Raw genomic sequence first — 14,456 nt, forward strand, 5'->3', positions numbered from 1 at the left:
TGCATTGAAAGTAAAGTGTAAGTGACCAAAAACACTCTAAGTAGCAACAGTCTGAGGCCGAGTTGCAGTGTAGTGGGTGGTTAGATCAGCCACCTTCAATTAGTACACAGACGTATAATGTTTTTGTACAATGATAATGCAAAGATGGATTACAAATGGGCAAAGCAGGCATCTGTTCACCGTGAGGCAACTGGTTTTAAAGGTTACAGCCTTTTTATTGTTTTTACCTTTGTGATTAACAGTTTTTTTTTTCTTTCTTCTCCTGTTTATTGTGGGTGTATTTGTTGACCTGGGTGGTGAGCTGCTGCACACAACTTTCCTTGCAGGGATAAATAAAGTCATATTGAATTTAATTAATTAAAGGACAATATCAGCTAAAATAAGGTTAATTTCTCTTTAATTACCTGTTCTTGAGGCCGGGTGTCAAAATCAAGTTCAAGACCTTTATTATTACATGGTGCAAAATCTTATTATAATTTGTGTTTAGTAAAATTACTGCCAGCATGGGAATACTGTACACAATGCACAGAAGAGTTGGAGGAATATGGTTACTGCTCCGGGCCCCCCAGCAGGGTAATCCGGCCCTGTGGTAATGAAAACAATACAGTACGTTCATTGCAACATTGCACTAGAGCTGCCATTATTTACAATGTATTCATCACTGTATCATTTACACTGTGATTATTTCCACCTATGTCTAAAGCTTGTTAAATTATTGAAATGTTACTGATGGTAAATTAATCAGGGAAAATCAATAAAATACAATCTGAGCTTTGATCATGATTAATGACTTTATTTTGTCACATCAATAGCACAGTTAATGACTCACTACTACCAACCACAGTTGCTCTGTAGAAATCCTTGCAGAGATGACGTGATGCATGTTGATACATGGAGGCCGTCCGGCGAATAAGTGATCTTACACTCAATCAGCAAACTAGTTCCGTGGCTGTGCACACATTTCAGTAACAGTAAATGTGACCAAATATAAAAGAAGAACATTTAAAAAATACAAAATGAGTCAAATTAGAAACACAAGCAAAGGTTATCATACACAGCAGGTACACAAAGCAAAGCATATTGTTCTAATATAAAGCAACACACACACATGAGACAAGCGTGGCAGCTGAAACTGTCTCTCTACAAGGCAAAGCGCTGATTCATGATGATCAAGCCAAGGCATCATCTAAAGCGTGCGCGTAAATATCTTTTGATCAGTGATGATCAAGATACATTTCATTAGCTGGCTTATTGCTTTTGCGCACACATACATTCTAGCATGTGTGTAACTACTGTAATGTGTGTGTGTAGTTACAGTAAGTGCTTTCTTTCTCTAAAGGAATAGATACAATTCTCTGGGTGCCTGTATGAACGAGTAACATGCAGTGATATCTATCAGCAGGCCGCGGTACATGGATAACAGTTTGACACAGTTTGATAAAGCGGTTCTGCCGAAAGCACGTTTTTCTCAGCACTTCGTTCCATAAACCCCAAAATGCCCATGTTTTATCACCAAACATGAGCAGCACAATATCTTAACTGCTCATTACAGATATAGATGTCACTTTATAGTTATTGTATTTGTTTAGAAACACAGAAATAAAGTCAAATTATATAGCATAGTTGAAGAAAAACATAGAAGACAAATATACATGGAAGACTGATATTATCATATATACCATATTCTATGATTACAATCACAGTTCACATGTTTAAATAAATAATATTCATAACATGACATAATACTGGCACTGACCAAACTTGAAACTCATAGCAGCACATTATTTCCAGGACTTTATATTTTCTTTTCTTTATGCAACATTTCTAATCTAAACCTCTGCCCCCTTACCTAGTTTCCCTCCTTCTGGTAGCTACATTATCAAAAATGTTTTATACTGTTATATAAAACAAGAGTGTTTTCAGTCACACAGTGAGCAATAATATTTTCTCACTGTGACAAAAAAATAAAATAAAATCGTGTCAGATAGAAATTCAGTTTTACGGAGATAGAAGGTTCAACTAATGGATAATCTGAAGGATGACACGTATTTATGAGTAGTGGTGGGCTTTACAGGAGAACACTAAAGTCATTTAGAGTTTTAGCTATTCATTTAAGACAAGGTTTACGTCAAGATTTGATTAGATGGCATTGTTCAGCACAATAAATGCTGTCATTAGCTTGCAAACTAGTTTTAGTGTTGTACTGTACGTCATTTAAACTGGTGTCCCAGCTAACAAGGTTTGTGATGCATTATTCTCTACGGGACGTGTCCATTTATTCCAGTAGGGTGTACTGTTACATGCGCACTATGAAAACACTCTATAGGAGCGTAATTTAAGAACAAATACATCTCGACAAAACCAATTTTAGGCTTTATGTTTACTGCGATGGATTGTCTACATCTGAGGAAGTTGTTTCTTATTGAACACAAAACTGCATGTTCATAAAAGTTACCGCCTCTTTTCTCTTTGTTAGAGACAAGAACACAAACTCATTAATTATGTCCTGCAGAAATTGTCTGTCTATCTTTTCATTTTGTCCCTTGTTTGTAATTTTTATGAAAAGGCCAAACTTTGCAAACATTTTTTAAATTGTCAATAAAGTATGAGCGTGCATGGGAAAATCGTCTAAATTCTGGAAACTTTGTTTATTTAGGCCTATGTATTAATTTAGAGATGTAAAGCATTTCTGCAGGTGATAAACAAAGTCATAACAAAAAAAAAAATTTGATATCAAAGATCTGATGACTAAAATAGACAAAAACAAACCATCAACAAATCAAAAAATATTAGACAAATAAAATGAAATGCATGTAATAACAGAAACATCGGCTGATACTCCTTTAATATTCTATTTTGCTTAGTTTCCCTTTGATAAATTCACATTATGATCATAGAGTAGTCTGCAGAATATCATTCTACAGCCACTCTGGCGGCTAATAATAAACTTTAGCTGTACCTTTTCTGCGGTAAAGTGCTGACTGTAATTATTGCAGTTACAATTAGCAAGGAAAGGAAAGCATATTTTTCCCTCAAAGCTTTGCTTTTTGTCATTTGCTTATCTGATAGTTTCATGAAAATAAAGACATCAATTAACAGATTTCACTATTTTACAGATAAATGTCAGTAATGTGTGGAAACACCAACCACGTACTGAACTGTACACACAGTGAGTAACTGACTGGATGAATGAGTGGCTTCCTGAAAACTGGACGGGATGATAATAATAAGCATTTGCAAGCATAATAGCATCAGTGACTTTGAAGGTATGCTTGGATCTGCATTAATTATGCATTATTTATATATTTCCTAACATTGCATCAGACTAATCTCACCAATTTAAAAAAAGAGATTGGCATTGGGGAGTGGCGTTACAAGAGATTCTGCTCGGCAGCCAGGCAGACAGCATGTTTGGTTATTGTAAACTAGTTTAGTTACCTGGTTCATTTAGAAAATTCTTGACACTGAGATCCACTACCATTTAAATAACTTTTCCTTGATTCACATGATTGTTTATGCTTTTTGGTTTCAAATGTCATCATAATAATTCAGATTATTTTAATAATTAGTTTGCTCCTAAATTTCACCAGAGGTAACCTCAGCTGACTGCACTGCCTGAATAATCCAGTGACTAAACTGCATTAGGTTTTCTGTGGTTAGTGTCTAATGATTAAGTGTAAGGGTTTATCTAAATGAATGAAAGTGATGCCCCACATTCATTAGCACCTGTGAATTGTTATCTGTGTCTTCTTTTGATGAGTAACCCGGATCCAATCTTCTGTAAATAATGATCTGTAGTTTATAGTGAATTTCTTTCATCAAATGGTTTTAAAGAAATTAAAAAATACACAATCCCACCCCCACCCCCATATTTGGAATGGCCAATTGTGCAGCGGTGTTTGTCACCGCTAACTCCTCTGGTGGCCTCGGTAGGAAGCAGACAGCCACGTGCTTCACCTGATACACATGAATTTGCCAGATGCTTCTCTTTCACCTGCCAACAGGACAGGATCACACCCTCCTCCCTGCAGGTGCTCCAACTAACCAGGAGTTGCTAGTGCAGCAACAAGGACCTGGTCCATCACTGACTTCCCACCTATAAACACTGCTACATGTGTTGGAACGTACATGAAGGCCAGAGGTACCACTATTAAGAATTGCAGTGGTTGACAAGTGTTTTGCCACTGTGCTACCCATGCATCCCCATTTTCTGCTAGTGGAACCCTTTTATCTGCATGTCAGGGGAAAAACATAAATAATCATTTATACTGTATATTCTTCAATGACTGATTCAAATGAACTGAGCTGAAAAGGCCCCCTAACTCCCCACCAAGCCTAGAAGTTAATGCATGAACTCATGTATATCCTTAACTGATGAACTGAAAAAGATATCATTCCCCACCCAGTTGTTCCCTTCCCCTTTACCCCCATCCTCCTTACACCGCCCTCTCTCTACTGTCCACAAACTGGACCATCTGTTTTCGAGCGTGGGAGATGACTGGAGTGATTGGAATGATTGGAGTACCGGGTGTAGCAGCACCAGGAGTCGAAGCACTGGGAGTCGCAGCACCGGAAGTCGAAGCACCGGGCGTTGAAGCCGCGGGTGTTGAAGCTGCAGATGTTGAAGCAGCAGGAGTCGAAGCACCAGGGGTTCCACCTGGGGTGGTGCCTGGTGTTGTACCAGGAGTGGCAGGGATGACAACAACAGGGGCCAGGCCTGGACTTTCAGCCCCAGCTCGAGGCTCCAGTCGTGGGGTGGATGTGATAAAACGAGCCTCCCTGATCCGGTAGGGACTTCTGTAGGTGGAGATGGGTGACAACTCGGAGCCCCAGCCAAGATAGCTCCCACTGGAGGGAGACTGTGCATCCGCACTGAAGTACAGTGTAGTGCTGGACTCTCCGGGGATCGCTGTTTTTTTATCCGGGGATCCAATCAGAAGAGGGGAACGTCGCTCAGGTGACCAGCCGGGAGTCTTGATGTCCAGAGAACCTGGGGAGGACGAGGCTTCAGTCAGGGTCGCAGCGTTGCTGTCAATGTGGCGGAGGCTTCCTGGTTGCCGTGGAGATGAAATAGTTGGCGAGCCGTAAGCAGCACTCTGAAACTCCTCATCACCTTTGAAAATGAAATCACATTGAATTAAAAGGTGTTTAAAACAGCACACATCTTCTACAATGACTACAAAGGATTTGTATTATGATATTATATAAAATTTTATGTATACTCAGTTACCAGAAAAATATAAACCCTGATTCTGCAAAGAAAGTGCATAGTTGTATGTGTATGTGTATAGCTTTGTGCAACAGCAACACCATTTCCACACTTACAAAGCATGTGAATAAATACCTCAAAATACCAAACTTAACATTACATAAACAGTATTTTTATATTAGCAATGTATCACATGTCTACTTGTATGTGAAAGGGGTCGCTCATAATAATGAACCCACAGAAAATTAACATGTGACTCTGCAGTTCCCCTCAGCTCAGTTCTTTTAGCTCATTGTTTTGGTTTTCCGGACCGTAACTTTACTGTTTTGATTAACTCTTGCTGCTCTCATCAGTGTCATTTTCAGTTTTCATTGAAAAAGCTCTTTCTTAAAACCCACTGTACACTGCCTGCCCAGCACCAAAGCAGCAGACAGTTGTTACCGTTGCTCTGTAACTGCTGGATGCGTAAACAGGCAACTGTTCGCTAACAATGCCATATCAACTTTAGAAAGTGATGTTATGTCAGTGTTGTGTTCCCAGCTGGTTTCCGCTGCCCCCAAGTGGCCAAAAAAGTCAATGACTTCAGGTTTAAAGTGTGATCTTACAGACAGTATGATCATAGATATCTGGAAACCAGGTCTGAGCACTGCAGACTGTTGTGCTGTCTGGGTATTCAAGCAAATGTCAAAGGTGTACAGTGAATGAAGCAGAACACATGGCACCTCATCAAATAGATTATTAATAAATAAAAGTGGGAGAAGTTGGATGGCTCAGGTCATAATACAGTATATACTGTTTGCTGGTCGCGTTGACATTGTGACAAACCAGGTGGATCCAGTCATGTCATCATGTACGCCCAGTGGGATGGGTACTTTGAGCATGATCATTTTCACTATGATAGTTCGAGAATCATTGAAGAATGATTGAAGCAGCCTTCTGTTGGGATTAAAGGTGATCCAATGTAACACTAAACAGCATTTTATATTTCTGTGTGTGTATGTTTTTGAGTGCGTGCACTATCAGAGTTCAGTGTTTATCAGGCATCCAACCTTTTTCCTCTGATAGTGGAGCGCTGGACTCGTCTTCTGCGGTTTCCTCAGGAATGACCTCCTGGACCGGGATGATCTCTGGAAACCTTCTCATATCGTGGATTGTTGTGGGAGGAGCTTTTCTTACTGGTCTGGCTACTATACTGGTGGGAGCCGGCTTTGGTGGTTGGACCACCTCTCTCACCTGGGGACAAGACAAACAGCTGAGCCTCAGACTGCAGACACACTAACTGAAAGTATTCTGTACAGATACAACTTTTTAGTAGCCAACCTGGTGGCTGAACCTACTGACATTTGTTCTCAAGACCACACGGGTTGCAACATGCTGTCCAACTGAATCTCTCTTTATGTCACTACAATTATTTTACACATGAACATGAATGTTAAAGCCACTGTGTAGAATTTTTAAGTGATTATGAAAGCAACTTTTTAAAAAGTGGTCTAATGTTATAATTTTTTGTTTGTAGAAAAATGTGCCAAACCCGGCATAATTGGTGTCTATGTGTTGCTTTCAGCTGAGGGCTAAATTATACAAAGATCTTTCCTGTGGAGCCTGGGTCACCTGTGGTGGAGCTGGTTGAGGAGCTGAGATCTGAGGAACCTGCGGCTGAACAGGTGGAATCTGACAAATCACAGCACAAATAAGCATAAGAAACCCTTTTACATAATCTTAAAAGACATCACACTTAGGCTGCATGCTAGGGAGGACAGGTTTAGCAAGCAGACATTCAAAAACTAAAAACTAATAGTAATGAAATTCATACTTTTTTAAAAGTCAGATCAAGTTGCAGGAAGTCTCAGTACTAAAACCAATAGCTCTTCTAAGCAGGACATTAAACAACAGGAACGCAACAAACCCGAGAGACAAGAAGTTCATCAGGGGAGTGAACTTCCTCAGACAGACCCATCAGTCCGGCCAGACCCCCCTCGCCATACAACGACCAGATCTTAGTTACATCCCCCGTCTTCAGGGCCAAGCGAATCAGCAGCCAGTGGTGATGTTTCCAGCCCTCCCATTGGATAGGGAGATCCATGAGGGTCCCACCTCCTTATTAGATTAACAACCATAGTCATTATGATAGATAGATAGATAGATAGATAGATAGATAGATAGATAGATAGATAGATAGATAGATAGATAGATAGATAGATAGATAGATAGATAGATAGATAGATAGATCTTTAACACACCAGACAGTTTTGCATGGTGATGGAAAGTGGGTGTGACTTTCTCCTCCAATGAGAGTGTAGATCCACGCTCCATGCAGGCTCCACCTATCCCCCTGTGGCGAATACTCTGGAAAATCTCAAAGGACTTAGGGTGGAGGAAACGATAGTACAGCACCAATGCTATCACTCCTGGAGAGAGAGAGAGAGAGAGAGTGAGAGAGAGAGAGAGAGAGAGAGAGAGAGAGAGAGGCAGGTAAACAGAAGAGAAACAGGGAGGACTTGAAATGGAGGTGTGCAAGTGTGTGTAGAAGTTTATAGACCTCAAAAGAAAAGAAGGAAATGACTAATGCCAATTAGCAATTGTTAGCATGCTAAACTAAGATGGCAAACATGGTAAACATTTTAACTGCTTAACATCAGCATGTTAGCATGCCGACATTAGCATTTAGCTCTAAGCACAGATGTGCAGCCACACAGAGCCGTTAGCATGGCTGTATACAGTGTGTTATACAGTGTGTTATACAGTGTGTTTCTCACCAATGAGGAAGCTACAGAACACTGCAGCTGGGATTCCCACAGTATCCCAGGACACCATGGTAAACAACCATGAGGAGGCCAGAAGAAGAAAAGTGTTCTCTAAGAACATGACCTGAAGAAGAATGAACAGAAACAGAAAAAGATTGTTACATTTTCTTCACATTTGAAATCAGTATTTGTCTCACAGTCTTGTAGTTTTTTTATTGAGCTTACTGTGTGTCTGACTGTTATTCAACTATTGTCATAGAGATTACATTGATTCAACTGTTGCATTATCACCATCTCAGATATGCCATTTGGTCGACACTTTTATCCAAAGCACATTACAATATCACAGGTGTACATTTTTGCCATGGGGTGAGACCCCCAGACACTGGAATTATCAGCAGAATGTATATTTTTTACCTGATAACTTTATTGGTGGTGGCGGTGTATTGTTTTATCCAATAAATTTATTTAATGGCCTTGCCCAAAACTGCTGGCACACAGGTATGAACAGACTACAAACAAACGCACATACCAGGTAGAACCCAGCCATGCGGCATCTGGATTGACCGTACTTCACATTGAGGAAAAGGAAGATGTGAATGGCTCCCAGAACGAGGTTGAAGAGTCTCCATCGACTAGTTGAACGTATGATGTCAGTCTGTTGAGACACCATCCAGAAAGTTGCACCCAGCCAGTGCACGCCTGACACACACACACACACACACACACACACAACCAATGAAATATTCAACCTTTAATACATACATAAACCTGACAGTAGAGGAGGTGACAAGACTCATCCAACAATAGTCAAATGTGTTCGCCACTTATTAAAAACACCACTTCTTTATTTCCTTATCCAGCAGAAAATAGACTGTTTGTCAGATTCAACAAATATGAGCTTTGAGATGAAGCCTTGGCATCCAGACTTACCAATTACCCCCAGGATCCATTGTTTGAAGATACGTGTGAAGAGCATGAGAACGGCAAATCGAGATCCCAACATACTGACCTGCAGAGAAAATATACCTGTCACACAAACAAAGCCAAAAACCCCACTCATGACATATCAAACACAGGCATGTAAATATGCCGCTCATTATATATATTATATTGTCATATTGAGGGTGTATATTGAACATATTGGCTGTTGGAAGGTTGTTTAAATATGCCCACCCTCCACAGCAGTCGACAGAGAATGGCAGCGGGGGTCATTTGCAGGTGTCCTGGTCTGATGAGTGAACAGGCTCTGGCATAGAGGACCAAGGCCCAGGCGAGCGATAACAAACACACCACAAAACACACTGAGGCTGGAGGGGAGACAGAGGAGGAAGGAGGCAGAGAGGGAAAAAAAAGTGAAAACCTTGATACACTGTAATGCTATATACATACTGTACATCAGATACAAGGCTGTTGCAGATGCACTCTGGAAATAGATGTTAGATTTAAAGCTGCACTAATTGGGTTGTTTTTTTCCGGCCACTTGGGGCAGCAGAACACGATGAAAACAAAACATATGACGTATTATCACCTTATAAAGTTTTTATGTCAAATGTGTTAGCAAAGAGTTGCTCACATCAAGCAGACACAGAGCAACATTATGATTCATCTGGAGTCGTGTTTCTGGCTGCCTGACCAATGTTCACTTTCTTTCAGCTCTGTTTGGCTCACTATGTTCATCAGCTCATTAACTTTGTCTGTTGTTTGGTGCTGGGCAGTTAGCATACAGTGTGTTTATCAGACCCATTTAGCTGAAAACAGCTTCCTGATGCATCTGGAAATAACGCTTATGAGAGCAGTGAGAGTGAACCAAAACAGTGAAGCCGTGGGTCGTAAAACTAAAACAATGATCTTAAAGACGATGAATGATCCATAGAGCTGAAGGGAACCGCAGAGTTGGTGATAATTCTCTGCAGATTCGTCACTACGAGCGACACCTTTCACATTAAACAGTTATTTGAGCCTCATTGTTTGAGTGACACTATATTTTTACATTTGAGCTGCCGATGCTGAAGGCACAACGCGCACCTGCCAAAATATCAAAGACATGGTAAATGATATTTGCACAGCTGACTTGTGCAAATATCTTGAATAATCTTGAGTTGTTCTACAGTGAGACAGTACAGAAAATTAGAGGAGCCGGCTCTCCCATTATTACATTGTCCAACAACGCACTAATGGATAAGAAATCCATAGTGATGTAGATGTTACGCAGGAAGCTTTGAAGTGGATAACCACTCCAATTCCAGTCCCTGTAACTTTAATCATCATGATGGGAATATCTGAGCTCTTTGCCATATTTTAAATAAGTATTTTAAGTACAGCAGATACCACTTCAAACAAATAATAGATCCTCATCTGCTGTTTGAGGACCACCAGGGGTCCCTATACAGTATGAGGTTCCAAAGAATCCCACCTAAACCAAAAATACTTACTTGGGCACTTGAGGGCAGAGGAAACAGGTTGTGAACACAACATAGACATGTCATCACCTTGTCAGTTGATATGGCGAACTTGTTGGCAAACAGTTGTGTATTTACATATCAAGCAGTTACAACATTCATTTAGCTCTGTTTTTGGTCTCCACCACCTACTGAGGGAAATATCTGGCTCTTTAGTTGCTGACTGACTGACTATGTTCACCAGCTAGTTGCTAACTGATTCTGTCTGCCACTTGGTGCTGAGCAGGCAGTGTACAGTAGGTTTTTAGAGCTTTTTCACTGAAAACAAAACAATGCTAAGAGAGCCATGAGAGTGAAACAAAAAGGTAAAGTTGAAACTCGCTATAAAGCTCTGTAAAGCCGAGGGGAGCTGCAGATTCAGGTGATATTTATTTGAAGGTTCATCACAATGAGCGACCCCTTTCATTGTTACATTGTTGTCTCATTGTCATTTGATAAATGAAAGTATTTATGGTCTATTGGGCCACAGTTTATTGCAGATCTGTTTGAGAATCTTTTACATGAAAATGTTTGGTAACTTCCTCTCTTGAAAGTTGTTGGTTCATGGACTGCTGATTATTGTCAGACAACACATACTGTACATACTTTCACTACCACACAAACAAAATTATACATGCTATTTCTGACCTCATCACCCTTGCACACATACTTTCGACATTTCCTATTCAGTCTCTCTGTACCTGGAGACTTGATTCCTATATCAGTACAGATGAGCACATAGGTCTGCAGCAGCGTCTGAGGGAGGGTGACCACCAAGGCTTCAAACAGACGTAAGGCAGATACATCAGCCTGCTGCATGATCTCACCATACACATCCTCATCTGGCAGACCCATGCACTCCAAAAGCCTGTGGAGGCCGGAGATGGATGAAGGGGAGGCAAAGTGGGAGACAGATTGATAGAGAGAGAAAAAGGAAATGTCACCACATACATCATAATATATAAATATATATATATATATGTATCTTTATCATCTTCCTCATACACCATCAAACATAAGAACAAATTATTATAACAAATGTTCAGTTTGTCAGACTTTTACTGTAAACTGTCCTTATTGTTAGCACTGGCATTATTGTTCATTCACACACACATAAACACACACACACATATAAAGTCGGCCCACCGTTTGAAGATACCCAGGTGCAGTATGTGTGTCCAGGTGAGAGACTTCCTGCGGATGCGTCCATCTGACAGGTACCACAGATAACTGAGCCACTGGGGACCCCAACCTGGGAAACATAGAATGAAACAAATCTATCTCTCTCTATCTATCCATCCAACACTAACCTTCCATCATCATGCAACGGCGTCTGGTCTGTTCCTTCTACTGTAACATTTCTCTATTGGTATTCTATCAGGGTCTGTAACTGGGGACCCCTAATTAAATATTTATGTTGTAAATATAGATTGATATCTTGTTGTTGTTATCTCACCTGGCAGCAGGAACAGTGCAGTGAAGCCAGCAAGATGGGCATAGCAGTAGTTGTGACCCACCCACAGATAGTACACAAAGCAGTAGATCACTGGGGAAAGAGAAAAAACACACGTCCATAAACACAAAGAAATGCTTAAAACTACTGACCAGACTGGACTGCTACAATACAAAATCCTAAATGCACTCACATCAAAGGTTAACATTAATCATAATGGGTTAGACACACTGTGCAGTTCATTTATTTGTGACTGGGATGTAAGCTGTTGCTGTCAGTGGAGTCTGCTGATGATGCAATAGAAAATTGTAATAAGGGTTGAATCATAAAAACCCAAATCAGCAGGTAAATCACATTGTGCATATTTGGACAAACCTCGCACACAACTGTAGGACCATAAAACATATCAGCTTCATAAATCACATGCACAGTATCACTGTAATACAGCATTTCAAGGTGCGATAATAGATGCTTCTTAATGTATGACTCACTATTATTTACACTTTGCATTTTGTATGATACTGCTTATGTTGTTGTGCTTAGAATAGAAGTGTTTACATGAGCGCAACAGCCCTTTTTCCTATTTTGTGAGTGCCCACACTTTTTCATATGACCTCTGTTCTGCTTCCCATCTGAGGTCTATTGACAGCATGAGTGCTGCCTCCTCTCCTCAGTACAGACACACTCCTCTCCACATCACACTGGCCTGAGCTGTGCAGGTCTCCCTCCCTCCCTCCCTCCCTTTATAAAATGAACCGTTTTAGCTGCTAAACAGGCGGGCTGTCCGGGCAGACTAGGCCCCATCCCGGGGTACGCCCATCCCCTCGTCCATTCACGCACCTCCAAAAAAAAGGGCGCTGAAATATGACAACATGGCTCAGCTTTGTTTTTATACAGGAGAAATCTCTCAGAAGCTGAAATGATGCAGCTGTTTAAAAGATGAAACACCCTGGCATGAGTCTGCAGTTTTGCTGCACACAGGATTTCATAACATGCAGCGTATAAAAACAGGAAAGAGGCGCAGTAGTGTTGACTGCAGACTCTGGTCTGACTCTATAATTCATGACAACACAACGAGAGACAGTGAAAACAAATGTCCAACTTTGTCTGATGGATTATTGTATATGTTTTTATACACCACATATGACACCAAAAACCCTGTCACATCTAGAATATGCGAGTATATCTCCTCCAGTCGCTGCAGCCCTCACACACTGTACATCCATACACTGTGGCCAAACAGACATACACGCGCGCGCACGCCAATAAAGTCAAATAACACACAACAGGAATGCGCACGGGTACATACAACCCCGTTACAACCAACCGACACACTGTTAGTGACACAACACTCGGTTTTATTATTTGTGTGCAGGGTGTGAGTGTGAGTGTGTGTGAGTGTGTGTGTGTGTGTCCCAGTGTCCCAGGTAGGACTCACGTGCCGTCCTCTCTGCAACGATGAGAAATGCGGTAAAGGCGAAGACGCAAACTTGGCAGCATGGCATGCAGGTGCCTCCATTGCTCGGAGTCGCTGAGTAGTCTCTCATGGCGGATAGAAAACCTGAACTCTCAGATTTACAGTGATAACAGTCTGCGAAAATGTAGGCCGGTGTTGTTCTGGTCCCGGTCAGGAGTCGGTCCAGCTGCTGCAGCCTGCTCTCTCTGCACAACGTCACCGCCCGTCCCGTTAAAGCGATAGCTCTGGCAGAGCACCTGAGAGATATAGGTCTAATTTGTTTAAATTCGAGTTTGAATTCGACATCATCAGTGTTCATTGGTCAAGTTTGGTCATACTTAACACATACTTAGGCTACTTTTGACTCACAGACCACAGTGTTTTGTTTGTAATTTACATTCTCCTTTTCCCTTTCTATTCCTCTGTTTAGTGTCTTAAAAATCATATTCAGGGAATATTCAGGGGTATTATACCTTGCCTTGTGCACTCGTGTAAGTTTAATAAGAAGAGAATAGGCCAGAATATGAATACTTTACTCACTTAATTAGTCATATAAAATAAATTTTACTATGATAAAGATGCTCACAAGTATGCAATGAGATCACTGCATAATTTTTCATGAATCTTACTGAATTTGTCTACAATAACAACAATCCTCGCAATCATTTTTGTTTGCTTTTAGTGGACATGTGCCATGCTACCTGTGAACATTAGAGGGCAAAAGTGATTTAAGTAAAACCCTGAAGTTTAAAGTGACCAAACTTATTTTTAGGGAAATATGGGCGTTTATAGAACTAAATTTAAAGCAACAGCACTGAGCTTTGACTTTTTCCTATGATGATAAAGTTATTGATTACAACATGAGTAATGGTGGTGCATATGATTGATGATGGAGGTTTAATTAATGAGTGAGTCAGAAGAGCCATATTTTTATTGTATTATATATATTATTATATACTGCTTCTGAGTCTGCACAAATATTATTATGACTTCATAATTGCTTTTATTTTGGCTTTCACTTTGATTTACATATTTAACTATTTATTGTCATTGGTAATTTATTTAATTTTTTATTTATTTTCCTCCCTCCCTATTGTCGTTGTTCTTTACCATTTGGCTTTTGAAGCTGTATATAAATACTGAAGGTTAGTCT

General features: G+C 40.4%; 1 protein-coding gene across 1 annotated transcript; it reads right to left on the reverse strand.

Annotated features, from left to right (window-relative positions):
- Positions 1-777: 777 nt before the first annotated feature.
- Positions 778-13,517, reverse strand: xkr5b (XK related 5b). The gene is made up of 13 exons (XM_044180688.1): positions 13,286-13,517; positions 11,851-11,940; positions 11,541-11,646; positions 11,096-11,262; positions 9,130-9,263; positions 8,887-8,965; positions 8,486-8,655; positions 7,966-8,077; positions 7,450-7,617; positions 7,116-7,306; positions 6,821-6,880; positions 6,259-6,442; positions 778-5,113 (listed from the first exon to the last, which is right to left on the reverse strand). Exons 1-13 carry the CDS (start codon positions 13,392-13,394, stop codon positions 4,437-4,439), a joined length of 2,247 nt encoding a protein of 748 aa, XP_044036623.1. The 5' UTR covers positions 13,395-13,517; the 3' UTR covers positions 778-4,436.
- Between the last annotated feature and the right edge of the window lie 939 nt (positions 13,518-14,456).

This window comes from Siniperca chuatsi, linkage group LG1 (genome assembly GCF_020085105.1).
Source record: "Siniperca chuatsi isolate FFG_IHB_CAS linkage group LG1, ASM2008510v1, whole genome shotgun sequence".
Taxonomy (NCBI): domain Eukaryota; kingdom Metazoa; phylum Chordata; class Actinopteri; order Centrarchiformes; family Sinipercidae; genus Siniperca; species Siniperca chuatsi.

Excerpts from the sequence above, each read along its gene's own strand:
- xkr5b (XM_044180688.1), bottom strand. The coding sequence starts at position 13,394 with ATGAGAGACTACTCAGCGACTCCGAGCAATGGAGGCACCTGCATGCCA. Across the intron at positions 8,966-9,129 it reads TCTGTCGACTGCTGTGGAGG|GTCAGTATGTTGGGATCTCG; the intron begins GTGGGCATATTT and ends TTTTCTCTGCAG. Across the intron at positions 8,656-8,886 it reads ATGGATCCTGGGGGTAATTG|GCGTGCACTGGCTGGGTGCA; the intron begins GTAAGTCTGGAT and ends TGTGTGTGTCAG.